This window comes from Aythya ferina (assembly GCF_964211825.1).
Source record: "Aythya ferina genome assembly, chromosome: Z".
Lineage (NCBI taxonomy): Eukaryota > Metazoa > Chordata > Aves > Anseriformes > Anatidae > Aythya > Aythya ferina.
Window position 1 is genome coordinate 13,015,184 of NC_140299.1, and position 22,029 is coordinate 13,037,212.

Consider the following 22,029-nt stretch of genomic DNA (forward strand, 5'->3'; position numbering starts at 1 on the left):
GGCATTGTTCCCTTTTAGGCTCTTCTGTGTTCCTGCATACCATGTCTTGATATTTGGAAAAGTTATATTTTAAAATGCAAGTTGCATATAGACATTGGAAATATGAAATTGTATTAACTGTAAGTTTTGCTTAATACCAATTATTACACAAAAATTGAAAAGACTTGATATATATGGGAGACTAACGTATGTAAAAGACTTCATTAACATAAACCTAAGTTTTGAAATGGACTTCAGGGGCCATTTTTCTTCAAGCACTTGTTAGTTTGCCATAATAGATGTATCTGCAACAGGTCATTTAGATATTATGAATACAGAATCGTAGAGTATCCTCAGTTGGAAGGGGATCCACAAGGATCATGGAATCCAACTCCTGACTCCACACAGGACCACCCAAAGATCAGACCATATGTCTGAGAGCGTTGTACAAATGCTTCCTGAACTCTGGCAGCTCAGTGCTGTGCCCACTGCCCTGGGGAGCCTGTCCCAGTGTCCAACTACCCTCTGGGTGCAGAACCTTTCCCTAACCCCCAGCCTGACCCTCCCCTGATGCAGCTGCATGCCATTTATCTATATAAACAAACCTGGTATTGATTGCTTCCACTCTATTAATTGCTTCTTACAGTTATGGAAGTAGCTTTTTTTTTTTTTTAATGTTTTTGAATCTTTGTGGCTGGTTAGTTCATAGGAGATAACACCAAAATATAAACCACATAATCTGTTTTCCCTATTTTGGAAAGTAAAGGTAAGTCAGCTTTGTAATCAAAGCAAGATAAGAGTTCATTAGCATTGGTTTTGATTTAATGGAATGAGCAAGCCTTTCTGATCCTGGAAAGATTTCTAATGCATCAGGAAGCATAACTTCTTTTCTATACCTGCTTGTCTGAAATTTTTTCATCAAGCTGGGTGAAACTAGTCTGAATACACTGACTGTTGTGTCAAAATGTCATGCTACTGTCCATATTGAATGGATCCAATAAATGTCCATAATGATATTGCCTTTCCTCTCTTGAAGGCAATGCTGGTAATGGATACATTTACCTGAATCAGGCAGGTATACCTGGCTGAAAAAATTAAAGGCAAAATTAGCTCAGATCCCTCTAAAGATTAGGTTTCTGAAAGTATTAACTAAAGTTAAAGGTTATTTAACAAACTTGAAGCCACATATCAAGTTGTGAACAAAAAGTAATGCTGAATATTTGAATCTGATCTGTGCCTTTCTATGTTTTTTAAGCCATATGTAAAGAAAGGAAAAAATATATCCACTAAAATTTTAGTGTTTGTAGAACACTTTCTACTATACATGTCAAGACCCTTTGAAAAGCTTACTAAATATGGCAAGAAGATAGCAGACTAATTCTGTTTTAGCTAAAGTTCTCTAGCTGTTTTTTAACTGTGTTTTATTTTGTGAAGAAATCCTGGTGAGAAAACAAGTGTCCTGGGTCAGTGGATATTTAGTAACAACTGAAGATTCTTGAGTATATTCTCTAAGAAACCTTTTGGTCATGATGCATGACCTAAAACAACATTGCCTTCCTCTACTAGTAAGCAACTAGTATACAAGTGATAAACAGCATTGTGTAGATCTGGACAAGCAGTGAAGAAGAAATAGTTGTTTATGTTTGCAGCTCTTGAAGTGTTTTTACAGCTATTCTGTGACTAGTCCTTCAGATTCACTAATGTAGAGTGCACCAGCATTGAGATTCCTTACAAATTAAAGATCTGGTTACGGTGGCAATTTCTTTTGTTGTTGTGTTGTGATGTGTAAGTGATGTCTGAAGAACACTGATGCCTGTAGTCCATTCTAAGTATATTTTGTTTAGCGATTGCAGGCATTGCTGTTTCCTGGTGCATTCTTATTAACTTACGGACTAACTTTTTAGTATAGTTACTTTCTCCTTTGCTATTTTAAAAGCCATGCAAACTAGAGGCAAATGTAAGTGGTAGAAGTGGAAACAGGAAAATGAGGTACAAAGTCTTAGCAAACTTACCAAACAAATTGAAAAACTGCAAGTGATCAAACGTTTTTGTATATGCTTTCACATGGTTTCCTGTTATATATTCTTTTAACCATTTTTGAAAATGATCTTGTAAACTGAAAAGGCATTAGCATGAGGCTTACAGCCTAATGTTTGTTGCTGTGTGACTGGATTCTTGTGATGAACTGGATTCTCTTTAAGTATTTCTTTACTACCATGAACAAATAAGAAGTACATTTTTAATACGGAGCACTAAAATGAATTCAGTAACGTGTTTCTAGTGAAGATTGGGTTGCCTTGATTCAACATAGCATACATTGTAAAATAAAATATTATTGACTGGAGTCCCATTGTATATAATATCCCTGAATTTCTTTAAATAATGATGAGCAGTCCTTTTCCATGTATATCAGAATTGTTGATACACATGCAGTCATGCCTAACTGTATGAGTAAAACTCTTTTTAGATTCGGTTATTTACAATCTTCAGGATTAAGGAAACTATGTGCAGCAGGCTTGCTCCAGGGAAGATTGTAAAAGATACAAAATCTTTAAAGATGACTTATTGAGACCTGTACAATATTTTTTTTTATTTTCTGCTATTCTTTTATTGAATAAATGCTTTATATATTTTATCTGAAATATCTGTAACTGGCAAGAGTGCAGTTCAAGCAATTATTTGAGTTTAGCATTGGAGAACATAACACAATCAAGACAACTTGGGACTTTTGAAAATGAAATAGTTATTTTTTCAAATATTTACAGTATTTGCATTTTTATTCTTTCATTGATGTCTAATTAATGTGGTGGCAGTTGACTTATTTTTAAAGACTGTTCCCAGAATTCTCAAAATCAATAAGGAAAGCAAGAATAGGTGTTCCTATGAGTTATAGTAGCCTGTGCTTCTTGTTTATTGTTTTGTTTTTAAGGATTTTCCTACTCAAAAAAACACTACCTTTCATCATACTGAGACTTTCTTTGTGCACAGTGTAAGCAAAGTAAAGAACAAATTCTGTTCTAACAGTTCCTGAAAGCAATGATCACAACCTTAATATTGTATTGTGAAACATTCAGACATAGTTTTGAAATTAAGTAGGTGTGTTAAGTCACAGAAGACTTACCAATGGATACACAATTCATTACTGATTTGTTTCCTTTTCTCATTTCCTCACCAAGTGATCTTAGTAATTACTCTGCTTTTATATATATACTTTTAATAGTAGCTTCAGAAAGACTTAAGCATTTTTAGAAAGTATTCCTGTTGTTTTATAGCTTTAAAACATCTATGTGAATCTTAACACATCTTTTGTTCCTTTACTTGTAGCTGTTTTTAGCAATGCCTTCATTTGTCAGACTTAATGTAAATTTTATTGTCAGTGAGTAGTTCTGCTGACTTCAGTGCAGTTAACCACAGTGCATAGAACTGAGAGCCAGGCCCACAGGTCTGCACCTGTGGAAATTGTCCTAAAAAAAGTACATGCAAATGTCCTTCTTGCACCTTTCCCCAGATGCTACAGAGGTATACAAAGGGAGGGACATAGAGTATTGGGTGGGGACACCACTGCTCACAGACAGCTGTGCAACCTCCAGATTAGACCTGGCTGGCATCCAGTCAGCTGGTAGCACACACACAGGAACTAATCTGTCTGTGCTGGCATACCTCTCTTCCTATCTTTGCTCAAATGCCTAGCCCGCAAGGAATAATCATTTCCTAGCACAATGGTAAACCATGCTGTGAAATGTTTTGTAGCAAACAATATTGAGAATTTAGGTACTATTGCCAGATGGTGAGTATCTGAGATTGCAATTTAAGGCAAATAAATGTGACCATGGTCTGGGGGAATCAGGGACAATTCTTACTAACAGCTTTATTTTATAGATATTTATCTACCTCAGATCAAAAATGTTCGAAGTAATTATTTTTTTTTTTTTGTTATCCACTTAACTGAGAGGACTTGCTTGAATGTACTTGAGAAATACAGAAAAAATAATTTTCTGATTGTAAGTTTCATTGCTTACAGACAGTTTTTTGATTATAGACAGATGTTGAAACCAGAAGTATAAAAAACCATCTAAATTTAATTTAAAAATACTGTTGAAAACTGTTTTCTAATATTAAGGCTCTTCTAATTACAGCTGAAGGTTTTTAAAAAGGGGGAAAAAAGACTTTAAACTTGGATTAGGAGATGGGATATTAGTGTAAAAATTGAAATAAATTTTAGAAAGTTATGTTACTGATACAGTGAATGCAATTAAAAATGAAAAACCATCTGGAATATGGTATTTGGAAAGATTTTGTTTCTATATATATATGTATATATAATATGCATATATATCTAGCAAAATTAGCAGGTGATTTCCTTTGTATCTAAACAATCATGTATACCTTGGGGAAGGAGAGAGGAGCACTTGTGACAGTAGCAGTTATTCTTTTGCTGGAGAGAGTTAACAGATAGTCTGTGCAGTAAAGCTCTTTGGTAAATAATGATGACATCAAATAAACAAAACACCAATAAATGATTTTGAATTAATTTGATTTCCTTGTCTCTTCTAAAAAATTTGACTGCAAATCTCCTTCATACTGACTGCATATGTGTCTAACAGTTTCAAAATGTAATGAGAATGGTAAAATGTTGTCTGTTATGTCAGTGGTAAAGATACCTGATGTGATCCAGCTTGATGTTTGTCTTTCCAAAACAAAAACAAAAACAACAACAAAAAAAAACTTTCAACTTTGTTTTGTAGCAAAATCAAGAAAAAATGTGGGTTGAGTTGTAAACTTATCAGTAGGATGTAAATCCAAGACAGTTTGAGATGTCAATCATTTGGCATACATTTAGGGATAAGAACCTGAAGATTCTGCCGCAGATTGTGCCTACTGGAAAAGGAAAGATTGCTTACTGTCTTATATACACTAAGTGATATGATTGAGAATAAGCAGAACTTAATGAGACACAATGAATCCTTAATTTACCTTTCAGGAAAACCTGTTAAATGCAGAGAATGAAAAAAATAGGATTAAATGTTGTGGTAGTAGAGCAGGGGTGTCATTTTGCTAATGTAATTCACCAATTTGGATTTGTTTTTATTTATATGCCTGACAAAATATTTTGTTGAAAGTAATGTTTATGCAATTTATTATGTTAATTCCCAGTTGCAGTGTGAACAATATACACAGTTTTACAAAGACCTGTCAAATACATCCAGGTATATCTAACCGTGGTATTGTTAGTAGGTATACTGTAATCAATTCCTGAAAAAGGACTGTAGTGTTGGTCCCTTTTTTTTTTTTTTTTTAATCTTCAGGTTCACATGACTCTTCTTACTCTCCATTAATAGGTAGCATAGATCAGTCAGTGTTAAAGGAGTTGCCTCCTGAGCTCCTGGCAGAAATTGAATCCACCATGCCACTTTGTGAACGTGTGAAAATGAACAAGCGCAAACGTAGCACAGTTAATGAGAAACCAAAATATGCTGAAATCAGTTCTGATGAAGACAATGACAGTGAAGGCGCTTTTGAATGTAAGTAGTACACCATTCTGTTCCTACTGCTAAAGAAGACTAATATTTTGCCGTTACAAAAGATTCTTTTTTCAAGTTGGCTAGTATAGAGCATATGAAATTAAGTTTGCTGTCCAGACAACTACCTGGCCAAAAATCTTTTTTTTTTTTTTATTTTAAAAGAATAACTATTTAAATTTGTAAGCCATAATGAAAATGGGAAAACACTTCCTGGATTTTTTTTAATTGTGCTACGAAACATTTTTAGACAGTCAGATTAAAGATAGCCTGTAAAGCAGCTCAAAAAACTTATATACAAAACTACAAAACAATGCAGGGGAAAAAAAAAAGTCAGTACCTAAATTTTAAATTATTCTTAGTTTCACTGATAAGAAAATTGAAGAGTTCCCTCTTGAACTTTTTCTGACATGATATATTGAGAATATTACTGCCCAGAAGTTTCTTAAAATATTTCCTTTTTTACTGTTTCCCTGGTATATTGCTGGAAAAACTGATCACTTCTGATGGGTTCTCAAAATAGTATTTATTGGTCATACTAGTCTTGAATTAAGTGATCTCAAAGGGAGAGAAAAAACTATCTATAGTTAGAATTTTGCTGTGTGATGAGGTAATGTTCATGAGAGTCAAAAAATTGTTATACACCTCTTAAGTTAGGAAGGGATTTTCTACTTCATAATAAGAGTATAGTTAGTTTGTAGATATGGAAGTTCAGTTAGCCAGCACTGAAAAGAAAATCCATTAAAACAGAGTGAATCAGCTGAGTCTAAGTAATGTCTTAGCTGCATTACCTATATAGGGATACAGCAGAAGTGCCTATTACTGCTAACCAGAGGAGAACTTACAAAGTTTTTTTGATTTTCTTTTGATTCTTAGTCTTACAGTCCAAAAGAGAAAGATTGGTTTATCTTGCTTTTTTAATATGTTTTAATATGTTCTCATCTAACAGATATGCAGGGCTTATGCACATGTACACATAGAAATCGTGGTAGTAATATCTCTGATCTTTATCAAAGAAACAGAATAGAATGTCCCTTTGTTTGTTTGTGGTTTGTTGTGTGTTTTTTTTTTCCCCTGTAAAATACATTGAATAATGCTGCCTTGACCATGAGTAACAGATCTTGTAATCAGACTTAATTATGGCAAATTATCAATGATGATTTGCTTCATTCAGGATTCTATATTCTCTCTTTATCATATAATACCACCAGTTTATAGTGTTAATGATCTGGGACAGGGAATTAGAAGAAGTAAAGTAAAATTATTTAAGTTGGTTGGGAATGGAGAAGTTTGTCAGAAATTTCAGAGACACTTTTTCAGAGACACGGCATAGCTATTAGTCACAGTGGCTGCTGAAATTCTTAAAGATGAAATAATGCAAATTAAATACAGTACTTATATACTCAAAGTTATTCTAGATTTATTATGTACAGCCAAGAGATCAGGCCAACAGATTCTAAACAATTCAGTGAGGACATCTGATATAGATATGAATTGTTATATTTCTCAGAGAATAGTGTAGATCTGGATTTTAAAAAGAGACAAAATGATGAAGAGAATGTAAATTTTGTAACAAATACACTGAATAGATTTGTACTGTTACAAATATATATTTCAAAGTTTTTTTGGGTATCTAAATGTAAACTTAAAAATGGACACAGTAATTGTTTTAGAAGATTTTTTTTATTATCTCATTCCATTTAACTAAATGATGAGAAATTAAAAATTGATGAAATTTTTCTCCTACAGCAAGTAATCAATGTGTTATTATATAAATGTTTGGCAGAATTCAGAAGCAAATGAGATACTTACAATCCAGATATGTACGTATACAATTAATAATATTTTTAATGTTACTAAAGCTTACACTTTTAGTCAGTTTTACTTACTTCAAAGTAAACTTTTTAGAGCAGTGTCTGATTGTGAGAATCTGTTGGCATGATCATCTTATTTGCCTTTCAGAACCAACACAGCTGTAACACATTCTGTTTTGCCATGCAGCATTGATAAAAATTGACCATTTTATCAATGGTCCAGTTTTCAGCTGGAAAATGATACTGGTAGTTACTTTTCTCATGGAGATGTAGCTGGGGTCAGAATTCATCTGACAGGATTTAAATAGCTATTGGCGATGTGTAAGCTCTGGAGATGGAATTCATCTACCTGTTTCATGAGGGAATACTGTCTCACGAGGGAAAGAAGCAGCAATTAAGATGTTTGAAGTTTTTTTTTCCATTAAACACTTTATCCAGTGCATGCAGTTCAGGTAACCCAGATAGCCACTCATTTCCTCAGTTGCTCAACTCAACCATTTTAGAACAGAAACCATTAGTAGTTCAGACTTCTTTAACATGACTGTTCTGTCTCCAGAAGGAAGTCTGATCCAGAAGCAACACAGCTCAAAGACCAAGCTAAGTTATTATCTTAAAGTATTGGACCACCTCTTTCCAGAAATTTAATAGTGTGTTTTTGGAAGTGGGAAAAGTGGGTGCAGTGATGAGCATTATTATCACCTTGGCTTCAATCATTTTTTATTCATACTGAGCCTGGGCTACCTATTGGGTATACCCTGATATATATAACAGTCTCTTTACTGTGATGCTCAGTTAGCTGGCATTGTGGAAATGATTTATCAGTTCTCTTCCAGTTCTTTATAAATGTTCAGAGCCATTTTGATCAAAAACAACCCTATGTACAGGCATACTTCTCTAAACTTCAGGAGAGTTTGGTAGAGACATACCAAGGGGCTGTTATATGTTGCTTCACAACAATAATAAACTCTAATAGTATAGAATATTTGGGAGCCATTTTGATCTTCACAGTACAGCCCTTATTAGACGTCTTTTTGTAAGCCCAATCATCCCATTTTATTAAATATTGGAGAGTTTCATGGATGAAACTACATCCTCCTCCATGTCCTTTTTGTATTATGTTTTAGCACCTTCTCCCTTAAAGATGTACAGACTGTCTTTGAAAATAACAGAGTACGCTCTGTTCCTCTTCCCACAATATCTTATTACCAACAAATCTCGGTTTCTGTAGAGAACTTGTATCCCAATTTCTTCAAAGTCAGTTCTGCTGTGTTTATTGGTCTTGACTGAAAACTGGTTATAAAAACCTTCAGAGGTATATACTCAATTCTTAGCACAGAATTGTGACTCCAGCTTTCTCCTTTAACTGAACTAACTGCCATAAATATTACAGGACAAGCTTTTGGCTGTCTTGGCAAAACAGAATTTAAAAAAAAAAAAAAAAAAAAAACAGCTAGATTTTTAAGTCCTGTTGAAATTTGTTTTGTTAGGTGGGCAAAGTGAGCACTGAATTGGACCTAGTAATATTCACAATTATGTAACTGAAGGAGTTATGTCAGTGCTCTCATATGAAAGGATGAAAATTATTTTGATTTGTTTCACTCTACTTTGTTTAAAAAGACAAACATGCTTTAAAGTTATCTCTTAAGTATTTGCTAGTGTCTTTGATTTCAGGCATGATTTTAATGTAATTAAAAATGAACTGTTAAATTAATGCCATAATAGAATTTTATGTAATGGTTTTAGAGTGTTTCACTTGTTTTATGGTACAGCTATATATAGTCATTTTACTTGTAAATACATAATTTTGAACTATAAAAAAATGATTTTTTATACTTAGAATGAAAATGCATTTCATTTCTAGCTTCTCGAAAAAGACATAAAAAGGATAGAGATGAAGCTTGGGAGTATGAAGAACATGACAGAAGAAGTTCTGGTGACCACAGAAGAAGTGGTCATTATCATGAAGGAAGGAGGACTTCTGGTAGTGGTCGATACCGTAATCGCAGTCCCGATGACTCTGATATGGATGATTATTCTCCTCCTCCTAGCCTCAGTGAGGGTAAATGAAAAAAAAAAAAAAAAATTCTTACATAATACTAGTGCATTTTTAAAGGATAAGTTGAACTTTTTGAAATAAACATCTTTACATGCAGTATTTAATATAAGCATAAGAAATATAAACAACCCTTTATATCATTTTGAGAAAGTATTTGTTTTACTCTTTATTCTTTTAACTAGTGGCAAGAAAAATGAAGAAAAAAGAAAAACAAAAGAAGAGGAAAGCTTATGAGCCTAAACTAACACCTGAAGGTAATTTTAGAAGACTTATTTTCTTCAGTTTGTATTTTCTATGTTGTATATGAAACAATTATACATACACTTCTTTTTTCTTTTTTTTTTTTTTTCACCAGAAATGATGGATTCTTCAACTTTCAAAAGGTTCACTGCTTCAATAGAGAATATTTTGGAAAATCTGGAAGACATGGATTTTACAGCTCTTGGTAATATGTCTGAAATTTTCAAACTGCTTCCCCAAATAGAAACGCAACAGAAGCCAAAAAATTTGCATTTCAGTATTTTCAGACTTCCTTCTGACTGATCTAATTGCCTGTGATACATGTTAGGGTATGCTGTGTTTATATGGCTTCCACCTAGAGTGGACTTTACCTTTCCAATTTCACTTGCTGCTTGAGGCAGAGGATCTCGCTTCCTCCACCTTGCAGAATCCAACAGGGTCATAAATCATAATGAGACAAATAATAATCTACTGGAGTTCATCTGTTGTGGCCTTTGACCTTACATGCTTACAGCTGAGTTACTGAATCTCTGTGTAGTCCTTAGTCCTTTCACTTGAAAATCAGCAAGCTTAGCTTCAGTGTCAAAGTAGTTCAGGCTAACCAAAATGACTTTCAACAAAAATGGATAATGGAGAACTTAAATATTCTTTTCCCTACAATCTTTATCACAGGATTAGAACAAGGAGGGGAGCATAGTAAACAAATCAGTACAGTCTCAAAGCAATCTTGCCTATACGCTTGGTTTTAAAAGTGAAGTCATTGTCTCTTTCTAGGTTTTGTAATGTCATGTTTTTGTGTGTATGTTTAGTATCATATGCATTTTTCAATTACTGTTCTGTCCCAGATTCAAACTACAATCATTTGTGATTTATTATGCTGAAATGAGGGTGGTACTGCAAGAGGTGCAATAAATGGGTTTTGCTATATTAAAAATAGTTGTAGTTGATGATTTCAGAAATGGATGCACGATGTTAGGCTGTTAAACAATATTTCAGAACATGTAATCAGTTATATTGAACAAGTAGTTGTTTTGTCACAACCAAAAATAATCGTCATCTGTCTTTGTTAGATGGAACTATTAGATGCTAGCTGTTTGGAAAATTTTTTTAGCAAGTTTTCTTGCATTTGCTTTTTCATACTGGCTGTAAATACTGTATTCTTCAACATGTTATTAGAAATAGTTATGATGATTTTTTTTTTTTAAGGTGATGATGATGAGATTCCACAGGAATTGCTACTGGGAAAACATCAGCTTAGTGAGCTGGGTAGTGAATCTGCAAAAATCAAGGCAATGGGCATTATGGACAAGGTACATCTTCATAGTCTTTACCTCTTACTGACCATTTAATTTCATTAAATTTGCAAAATGGAAATGTCCCCCTGTAATAATATTTCACCCTCTTCAGTTGTGAATGAGACATACCATGAACAGGTATGCTTATGCTTGAACTGATCTCAGGTACTTAAAAAGTTACCACATCACAACTGTTACTGTCTCTGACACTGAGGTATTTTTGCTGAATAGTCCTTCTGTGTCAGTGGTAACTGAGAGTACTGTGTACCAACATATAGCACGTGTGCCTGAGCAGTAAAATCTAAAATAACCCATTTTCACAAAAGCACATCAGCCCATAGTCTTTGCTCCTTACAGATATCGTTGAGCAGTCTTTGCTCCTTACAGATAGTGTTGAGCAACTATAGTAAAACAGAACCTACATTCAAAATCAAAAAATCTACCCTTTCTGTTATAAGCTATCAGAGCATTGTAAATATATGGTGGCCATCTGACACATTACTGAATTGCTTATTTCCTCTTTCTCTCTAGAAAGGCTTTTCAAACTTAAAAGATAGGTGCTAAAAGTCATTTTCTGTAAACTGCATATTGTGGTTTCTTTGCTGTACTTTTCCTGACTTCAGTTCAAGACAACTTAGTTTGTTGGTGTAAACTGTTGGTATTATACCTCTAGAAATAATTTTCTTGGTTTCCTTATTTAACTTTGTAGAACTCTTGGCTTTGGGCAGTCTTATGCTACCTTCTTACCCTGTCTGCTCTTGACCACTTATATTTATGAAGTGTCTGTGAAGCCACTTATTAAAGAAGTCACTCTGAAGGATTTTTTTTAACCCAAGATTTATAGTTTCCACCTGACTTTTCCTTCAGTCCTGCCTACCTTCATCTGTAGGAGGATGTTTTCAACCTGGGTGTTTTGCCCTCTTGATAGTTCTCCCCTTAATCTTAGTTCCATTTATACGCAAGTCCATACCTGTATATGTAAAATCAGAATTTAGTTGATTCTAAGGATGAGCACCTGTGTTATGTGGATGTGTTCTTCGGGAGTTCAGCATATTCTGCACATTATTCAATTGTAATTCTGTAGAACCGTCAGTAAGCGATTTTGAGTTACTTTTTTCATCATGCTAGTTTTTCAAAGTTAAGAAAATTACTAAGAGTATGTTTTCCCTGTGTTAGCACTCAGAGAATTTTATTTCTGCTTTTCCATAAGATTTGGATTTTCTCCTAACGAGTTTCTATATGGTCAGACAGAATATGATTAGTAAGTGGATTTGGTAAATTCCAGTTTCCAGAGTCAAGAATGTATAACTATACAACATTATTGGCAGATATGCTGTTTTCTGTCTATTCCTACAAATTTTGTTGGTTTAAAAAGCAGTTTGTCTGCAATCTTAGAACATATTTCACTAGTTTAATTGTATTATTAGTATTATCAATCATGCTTTGTCAGAAGCTGACAAGTTAAGATCAGATCCTTACATCAAAAATACCTTAAAATTTAAGGTTAATACAAGAATTATGTAAAATGTTCTGTCCATGTTCATCTATGCACATTTTTTCAGCAATTTGGAAGCCTTTATGTTCTTACAGCTGCTTGATGTGTTTGTTTTCTTGTTGTAGCTCTCAACAGATAAAACAGTAAAGGTCCTGAATATTTTGGAGAAGAATATTCAAGATGGATCAAAGCTTTCTACATTACTTAACCATGTGAGTTTCAAATTACATCATTTCACACCCCTGTTCAGCATAGGATTTTCTTCATTTGAGTCCCATTCAGTGATAGTTTCAAATGCTTTGTGTGTGTCTGAAAGGAATTTCTGGTTTTACATGTATATGATTAACATATTGTCAAATTTTAAGATTTGAGGTAAAATTCAATTGATTATATTCTTTTTGTAGTAAATGCTATACTGTAGGACTGCTAACAAACCAGAGTGTTGGGAGTAGTTGAGTTATCTTTTGACTTAATTTCAAATTTATAATAGTTTCAATCTGAAATATTTGTGGCAACTGGTATTACTTATGCCAGTGGAAATTTCTTTGCTACTTCTCTATAAAACTTCCCTTAGAAAGGATGGCTTTCTTGTAGAGCATATTCCTTCCCTAATTATTAAGAACTGACAAAACAATATGCTAACAAGAATAGTGTTATTGAGTTTTACAGAAAAAAACTAATCTGCAGAAATTGAGAGAGATTACATACATTGGAAAAGAAGAATATGAGTTTGAAAATGAATGTCTTAAGTAATATGAAAAATAAGTGAATAGGAAGTACTTTTTTTCTGCCCTGTTGCAACATGATTGAACCTTCTTTACCCAGTGTTAAAACTAAATGGATATATTTGATAAGACATGTTTTTAAACCCACTGATATTAAATAGTTGAGTTGGTCTGTGTTAAGTTTTATTCTTATGAATTTCATGTGACTTTTAATAATCTTGTTGTGTGAGAGTTCCCTCTAGTGGCAAAAACTAGGTTGGTAAAAGCAGCAAATGATACGTGTAGACCACTAAGGACAATACTAAATGAATGAGTTCAGTTTTTGCTTTAAGTACATCAGTCTTAAGTAGAGAATGTAGCAATCTTCTTTCATAGCTCTTCCCTATGATATACGGAAAGCTTTTGTGTGTTTTACCAGACCAATCCAGTGGGATATTGAAGACTTATAACTTAGGGAGAAGTACTGCAAACTTGCTGCCAGTAAAACAACCAGTTGATTTATAAAACAAACTATCCTTGTATCATAAATGAATGTGCTTGTTTTAAAGTATATTAAAATGTTGTTGGTATATTGTACTTGGCAAGGATAAATATTTGACTTTTCATTTACACTGTCCTGCTTTTCTTGCCTCTTGCAGAACAATGACACTGAAGATGAGGAGAGATTATGGAGAGATCTTATTATGGAAAGAGTGACAAAATCTGCGGATGCTTGTCTTACTGCTATTAATATTATGACGTCACCAAATATGCCTAAAGCTGTATATATTGAGGATGTAATAGAAAGAGTTATTCAATACACAAAATTTCATTTGCAGAACACTCTCTATCCTCAGTATGACCCTGTATATAGAGTGGATCCTCATGGTGGTTAGTATACTAAATAATTTTAAAATATCTTTTCACATTAGATTTATGTTTTGCTTTATATATACATATGCTTTATATATACATATATATATTGCATGAAGATGCAAGTGATATGACTTCCCTGCATTTTTTTTTATTTTTTTAATTTAATTTTTATTTTTTTTATACTAATAGTTCTTTCATATGACATATGGCATCTGAATTAATGCTGTATGTTATATTGAGGATAATTAAATACAGAGTAAAGTGACAATGAATTAATTGCATCCTCTGAATAACTTGGTCATTTTAATGTTTATTTTTACTGTAATAGCCATAGTGTCAGTATAACCGTTTGGACCAGGGTATAAAGAAGTTTGTCTCAAGCTTTTCTTCTGTCTGTAGTTAGTATATGCATCAAAAAGTTATTTCATAGTCATAATCCCTGCTTATATGAAGATTTATTTCAGAGAATTTTTTTTTTGCCTTTAGCATTTTGTTGTCATATACTTATCTTCAGATGTGGGTGTCCAACATCAAGAACTGTTTTAAAAATCCCGAATCCAGAATTCAGAACAATTACTGTTTTGAATTAATTCTGAAATTAAATCTGAAAAAAATAATGTCATATGAAATTCTTGCCTTCCAGCTAGAAATAAATACTTTTGCATCTGTAAACAATTGGATTCACACAGTTGTAATTGTAGAGTTGTTTGGGGGAGATTCTTTGAGAAAACAGTTATCTTTCTATTTAATAGAACTGTAACACTGAAAAAATTAACGAAAATATTTTTGATTTTTTAGGTGGTGTTTTAAGTTCAAAAGCAAAGCGTGCCAAGTGTTCCACCCACAAGCAAAGAGTCATAGTGATGTTGTATAACAAAGTTTGTGACATTGTCAGCAGTTTGTCAGAGTTGTTAGAGATACAGCTTCTTACTGATACAACTATTCTTCAGGTAAATTTTGGCTGAAGAATGTCCGAGAACATTGTGGGTTTTTTGTTTGTTTTGGTTTTGTTTTTGTTCCTTTTATTTTCCCAGAGAGACTGTAAAGTGTCAGTGACATAAAATGTGAAATCAGTACATATTTTTGTACATATTTACATAGGCTAACAAGTCTCTGTGTAGTATGTTATCTTCCTGTTCTCTTCTTCAATGTTCAAAGGCTTTTATTGTACACCTAAGAATAGTTTAGCATGATTGTACTCAATTTGCAAATAATGTGAATTAATATCTGTTGTTGAATACCTTATCTGATGAATGAATAGCCTGCTTGTAACATAGCATGAATATCAGTTTGCCAGTCAAGTATACTTAGAATCATTTCTTTGCATTGATAGGTATCATCTATGGGAATAACACCTTTCTTTGTAGAAAATGTCAGTGAGCTACAGTTATGTGCCATCAAATTAGTGACTGCAGTAAGTAATTTTTAATAAGCAATTTCATGTTCCTGTGTGTCCAAGTTACTACGACATAAACATAGGCTGTATTTTTTGCTTGTAGAGAATTAGAGATTTAAATTAATTTTATTTTTTCATGTTTTTACAGTTTGGTATTATAAGCTAGGAATAATATTAAATCTACCTGAGCTGCTCCTATTTGCAGAGGAGCAACTTAAGCAAGGAACTTAATTAATGGTTGTTATGTGGTCTAAAGTTTAAACACAAACCCCTCTCTCTTACCTGTCCTCTCTTGTTTAAAAAATCTTAGCAATGTGATTTTCCTCATTTCCTATGCTAAGATACGAATTTATGCAATGGAATAAGCTAGAGAACTAGCAGGATACTTTTATAATAGATTAAGTTATTTTCCTTGGAAGTGGTGGGTATATGAAAAATTCATGGGACAAATAAAATACTATTTCAGGAAAAATGTAGTGTAACATGTATGTGGTCATTTAAGTGGAAAGTGTTCATCTTTGTAAGGATCATATGCTCCTGAACTTATAAAAAGGCCTGAACAAAAGGAGAAGCAAATCCTACAGTCCTAACCATAAATTTAAATAATATTTCATGTCAGGCAAATATTAAAGACAAAGGTATGAAGTAAAACTGGATTGCCAATTATATTCTGTAACTGTGTATGTGTTCATGTTAATTTATGCTACCATAGAGCTTTGCTGTATACTGGGGTCTGAAAGCTCTGTATTATACTATTTGACTTACACAGTATATTTCAACCATTGACAGAAGTGGTTAAGATACACAGTATTTTTAAGAGCTATTTGACATCTGTGTTGTTAGAATACTTTTAAAATCTTTATTTGAAAAAGTTTTCATGCATTTTATAAGGAAATACTTGCTTTAAAGAAATAAAGTAATGCATTAAAAAGAAGGTATGCATTAAAAGTCAAGAGAAGTATATGTTACTACATCTAATTTTTATAGCTTTAGCAAGCAATATTGTAATGTAACAATTAATAAAATTTTAACAATTCTGTAACTGTTAAATAGGTGTTCTCCAGGTATGAAAAACACAGACAGCTAATACTAGAAGAAATTTTCACTTCCCTTGCAAGACTACCAACTAGCAAGAGGAGTTTGAGAAACTTCAGGTAATTTTTGCATAGATTGCTAAGCAGCCACAGCTTTCTATGTGTAGAATTTTCTCTACAGGAAGAGCAGAGTTCCCTGACAAATATATCTTGTAATAGTCACTGCTTCTTATGCTTGGTTACAAAAATAATTGAAATATCCAGTTAGTCTTCTCACTAAGGAGTGATGTTTTAAAGCGTAATGTTAGTGTGCATTCAAAAGGATCTTTGTTTCAAAAATTAAAAAAAAAAAAAAAAAAACAGACCAGGATGCAGCACTCCAGGTGGGGCCTCACAAGGGCAGAGCAGAGGGGCACAATCCCCTCCCTCCACCTGCTGCCCACCCCTCTGTTGCTGCAGCCCAGGACACAGTTGGCCTGCTGGGCTGCAGGCACACACTGCTGGCTCGTGTCGAGCTTTTTGTCCACTAGAGCCCCCAAGTCCTTCTCTGCAGGGCTGCTCTCAGTGGGTTCTTCTCCCAGTCTGTGCTCATATCTGGGATTGCCCCAGCTCAGGTGCAGCACCTTGCACTTGGACTTGTTGAACTTCATTAGGTTCATATGTGCCTACTCCTTGAGCTTGCGTTTAACTTATAAAATATTTCTGTAGATTTTCAGTGCCTGAGCTTCACAGATATTCTGGTAGTCATCCATGGGCTGTTTCAGTTCTTCTGTCCTACCTAAGAATAATACTTCTTGTTTTTGTTACATCCAATCCTTCACTTCATGAGGGAGAAGCAAATGACTAGTTAAATGTCTAGAATATAGATTTCTAGCTGTAGTAAAAGCATTATAAATCTTATAATTATATAGGGCTCAAAATAATAGTTTTGTTTTATTTTAGTGTTAATGCTGTCCTTTTCATATTAACAGGTTAAATAGCAGTGACACTGATGGAGAGCCCATGTATATTCAGATGGTAACGGCTCTAGTTCTGCAGCTTATTCAATGTGTTGTACACTTACCATCTGCAGAAAAAGATTCTAATTCAGAGGAGGAATCGAACAAAAAAGTAAGGAAGATAATTTTAAGAAATCCTACTTTCTAAATTTTTATTTTTTTTTCCAGGAATGACTGTGTTTGTGGGTATAATGTTTTATAACAGTGGTCTAGTAATCAGACTGGGTAATTTTGTCCACTGTAATTATTTGTTGAATGAGACATACTGATCTAGAAACAATATTTCTATGTATGCTCAAGTGTTAGTCTTCTTATTTTTAGGTGGATCAAGATGTGCTTATTACTAACTCCTATGAAACAGCCATGAGAACAGCACAAAACTTCCTTTCTATTTTCCTTAAGAAGTAAGTACAGTTATGTTCTTTAGTGTATTGATGAAGCCAACTCTGAATAAAGTCTGTCACTCCTCAGGACAAACCTTATTACTTAACAGTGCTAAATACCCACTAGTGAAGTTACTTATAGCAATGTACTTCATAGATCCCTAAGAGAGTTACTTTTCTGGACAAAAAAAAAATATGGCATAGAAATTGTGTGGAGAATTCTTTAAACATGTAAGAAGTATCTGGTAGCTTATATAGGATACTTTTATCAGGTGTCTGTTATCACCTGAAGAATGAAAGAGAAGGATGAATAAATACTTGAGTGGTGAAACGAGATTCATTCAGTCATCAGAATGATTACGATAGAGAAAACCTAGAATCACTTTCATATAGCGGAAGTTAGGAATGTCAATAGCTCACAAGTAAGAAAAAAAATATATGTATGTATGTGTGTGTGTGTATATATATATATATATATGTATGTATGTGTGTGTATATATATATACACACACACACATACATACATATATATATATACACACATACACCTGAATAATCTAAGTAAGCATTTTCTAGAAAAAGTCCTGAGGTTTTTACTGTGTTAATTTCCACTGTTAAGCTGAGAGGCTGTTTAAAGATCTAGCCATCTCTCTGCATACTTCTGATATCATTAAAGAAGTTAAGACTGTCACATGTAACTGAAATATATCAGGTATGTTATCTTTTGAATTTTACATTCTGATTTTAACCTTGAAGTACATAATACTGAGAAGTCTTATCACCCTGAAATAAGACAGACCAGGCTTAAAGAGTCTAGAATCAATACCTCCTAAATACGCCACTCCAGCCTGAGTTTCAGAATTTTACCTACCTCATCCATCCTTTTCATGCATGCTTTAACGCAAAATAATAAACGAAAAAGCTTAGGAAAAAAAAAATTATGGATTAAAAAATGTTAGAACTATTTGTCCTTTACTGGATAAAATTCTTTTTCTTTTAGAATCACTTAAAACTTTTTTTTATTCTGATTAACCATAGGATTGTTTTTGTTTACATCAGAAGAAATGCGTAAATGTCTCTAAGATTTACTAATGTAATGCATTCTTTTGAACAGGTGTGGCAGTAAACAAGGGGAAGAAGATTATAGGCCACTGTTTGAGAACTTCATTCAAGATCTTCTTTCCACAGTCAATAAACCAGAATGGCCAGCTGCAGAGTTGCTACTTAGCTTATTAGGAAGGCTCTTGGTAAGGGATTCTTATTTTTAACTTCAAAGACTTGTTTATTTCATCTCCATCTATTACATGAATCTTTTTAGGTAGTTGGAGCAGACATAGCATCTAAGGATTTTCTTACACGTATCACTTACTGTAAATAATAAAGTTTAGGTAAGAAGATCATTGATAAACAACTTGGAAAAAGCCATATGTATATTGCTTCTCACAGAAGTCCACTACTACTATTCCGTGACATTTTCCACATTTAAAAAATGCCATTCTATACCAGATATTCACTTAGAGTAAATTCAGACTATAGCCATAACTATTCATGTTAAATATCCTCTCTGGGCTGTTCATTTAGCATAGAATCTGAAAACAGATAGGTAGGTAGTTCCTGTACCAATATCATTTGTTTATGGAACATGAAATTTTACAGAAAGTGAACGTTTTTGCTAACATGTTTTTAGAGAGTTGTTCTTCAGTATTCATTACAGTGTAATTAGCACAGTAATTTCACAGAATCACAGAATGGTTAAGGTTGGAAGGGACCTCTGGAGGTCATTTGGTCCAATCCCCCTTCTCAAGCAAGGACACACTCTAGAGCATGATGCCCAAAGGAAGACTTTACAGCCTCTCTGGGCAGCCTGTCCTAGTGCTTTTCCACCCATACAGTGAAGAAGTGCTTCCTGATACTCGTTTAGAACCTCTTGTGTTCCAGATTATGCCCATCACCTCTTGTCTTGTCAGTGGGCACCACTGGCTCCATCTTCTTTGCACCTTCCCTTCAGGTATTTGTAGACATTGATGAGATTCCCCCGTTAGCATCCTCTTCTCACGGCGTAACAGTCCCAGCTCTCAGCCACCCCTCATAGGAGAGGTGCTGCAGTCCCTTGATCATTTTAGTAGCCCTTTGTCAGACTCTTTCCGGTATGTCCATGTCTCTCTTGTACTGCATGGGGCAGATGTGGACACAGTACTCAACTCGCAGTTTCACCAACGCTGAGCAGATCACCTCTCTTGATCTGCTGGCAATACTTTGCCTAATGCAGCCAAGAATACCACTAGCCTTCTTACTGGCAAGGGCACATTGCTGACTTATGTTCAATTTGGTGTCTTTTCTGCTAAGCTGCTTTCCAGCTGGGTGTCCCAGCACAGCTGGGTGGGGATCCATCTCCATATAAGAGAACGTAGCAAGGACCTGAGATCAGCCATGGGACTCCTTCTTTGATGCCTACAGTGCACCCTTCTGCATGAACTGCTATGCAAACTGCTGTATCTGTTGGATGCTTCTGTTAGCTATACTCTGGGACATGTGCCTTTTGGATTAGGCCTTTATGAAGGCCTCTCCACAATGAGCAGCAGCTAAAGGGATACTTGACCCCTTCCCTTAGTGGGGGGTGGCTGCAACAGAAACTCCTGACATCTTAGGTTAGGGGTTGTCCAATCATGCTTGTTAGAAACCCCTAGAGCTCATTAGGAGTATCTAGACATTCTGCAGGCCCACACCCTACTGGTCTCCCATACCTTTGTCCTTGCCTAACAGCAGGCAACCTCAAGTTACTCAGAGTTGCCAGGAGTTTCCCAGTGCTCCTGGACCTTGAACCCAGAAAGTTCTGAAGATTTCTGAAGTTTCCCAAAGCAGGGCCAAAGACTGCTGCACAAATAGCTGCGTCCATTGGTTGTTTCTGTTATCTGTGCTAACAGCTAATTTGATCTGGGTTTTTGTTGTTCTTGTTGTTTGTTTGTTTTGTTTTGTTTTGTTTTTCTTTTCTTTTTGAATATGTTATGGTTATGTTCCTAGTAAAATGTAGCTTTCATTACACTTGTGTGAATAATGAGGAAGATGTATTTTGATGGTTAAGATCTAAGCTATATTAGAAGTCTAGTTTATTTTATGAAAGTGTGTATTTAAAAAAACTCTAACAGGCATACATGCAGAGAGAGAGAAGAAAAGAAACAAACAGTAATACAAAATAAGGATTGTATCTGGTGCAAAAGTAAATGACAATTTTACTGAATATGGAAGTTCAGTAGAATTTTTAATAAGGTCACCCAGTATCTTGTGATAGGAATCTCATCTATAAAAATAAAAAAAATTAAAAAGTATATATTCTGTTTTTCTTAGGTTCACCAGTTCAGTAACAAATCAACAGAAATGGCTTTAAGAGTTGCATCACTTGACTATCTTGGAACTGTAGCTGCAAGACTGAGGAAAGATGCAGTCACTAGCAAAATGGATCAAGGATCTATAGCCAGAATCCTCAAACAGGTGTGTGAGAGATCCCATGCCAGCTGGTTTCAGTTGGATTGAGATGTGTCCGTTCAAATGTTTGAAAATTATAAAGATTTATTTAAAAAAGCAAAAAGCAAACAAAAAGTATCTTCAACAAAAAAAATGTGAAGAATCAGTTTTCATCGTTTTCCAGAAATCTAAAGTATATAAGTAAAGTATATAAGTATATAAGTATCCTTATAAAGTGTATAAGTATTATATAGTATATAGTATTATAACTTATATAATATAGTATTATAACTTATAAAGTATATAAGTAATCGTAAGTATCACATTTCTCATCTCATCATGGTTATATTAAGTGGTTAATTACAGTGGTAAAACCAGTTTTATTGTAACAATATAGAGGAAATAATGGAGTGACAACAACAGTTGAATTCTGTCTTCAGAGGCAATAAAAATATATATGTATGTAAGTAGTTGCTGTCACAAAGTGGTAATTGGGCTTATGGCACTTATACAGGTTTTAGAGGGTTAGGTCTTCAGCCTGTAAGGTTAGATTTTATATGATGTATCTGGTATTGGTCATCTTTATTATATATGCAGGACTTGCATATATCTTTCACTAGAGAATGCATATGTGCATTTCTGAAAATGCCAATTATCAAAATGTTTCCAAATCTGCAAGGGTGGCAATTATCAAAGAGATATATGCTTTTTAGTTCTCTACTGCACATAGTATGAGAAAATCATCAGGTCTTATGTGTCCTTCTAAAAATACTTGCAC

General features: G+C 34.0%; 1 protein-coding gene across 8 annotated transcripts in view; it reads left to right on the forward strand.

Moving 5' to 3' along the window:
• NIPBL (NIPBL cohesin loading factor) overlaps positions 1-22,029 on the forward strand; it is a 162,699-nt gene that overhangs the window by 114,281 nt on the left and 26,389 nt on the right. For 7 of the 8 annotated variants that reach the window (XM_084505082.1, XM_084505087.1, XM_084505085.1 and 4 more), the window contains 14 exons: positions 5,319-5,501; positions 9,174-9,371; positions 9,551-9,622; positions 9,724-9,813; positions 10,815-10,918; positions 12,524-12,610; positions 13,762-13,993; positions 14,777-14,928; positions 15,312-15,392; positions 16,428-16,528; positions 17,380-17,518; positions 17,728-17,810; positions 18,904-19,036; positions 21,135-21,278. In XM_084505082.1, coding sequence (XP_084361208.1) covers positions 5,319-5,501; positions 9,174-9,371; positions 9,551-9,622; positions 9,724-9,813; positions 10,815-10,918; positions 12,524-12,610; positions 13,762-13,993; positions 14,777-14,928; positions 15,312-15,392; positions 16,428-16,528; positions 17,380-17,518; positions 17,728-17,810; positions 18,904-19,036; positions 21,135-21,278 — 1,799 coding nt within the window. The remainder of the gene's footprint in view (positions 1-5,318; positions 5,502-9,173; positions 9,372-9,550; positions 9,623-9,723; positions 9,814-10,814; positions 10,919-12,523; positions 12,611-13,761; positions 13,994-14,776; positions 14,929-15,311; positions 15,393-16,427; positions 16,529-17,379; positions 17,519-17,727; positions 17,811-18,903; positions 19,037-21,134; positions 21,279-22,029) is intronic. The other variant, XM_084505088.1, reaches the window with a different exon arrangement.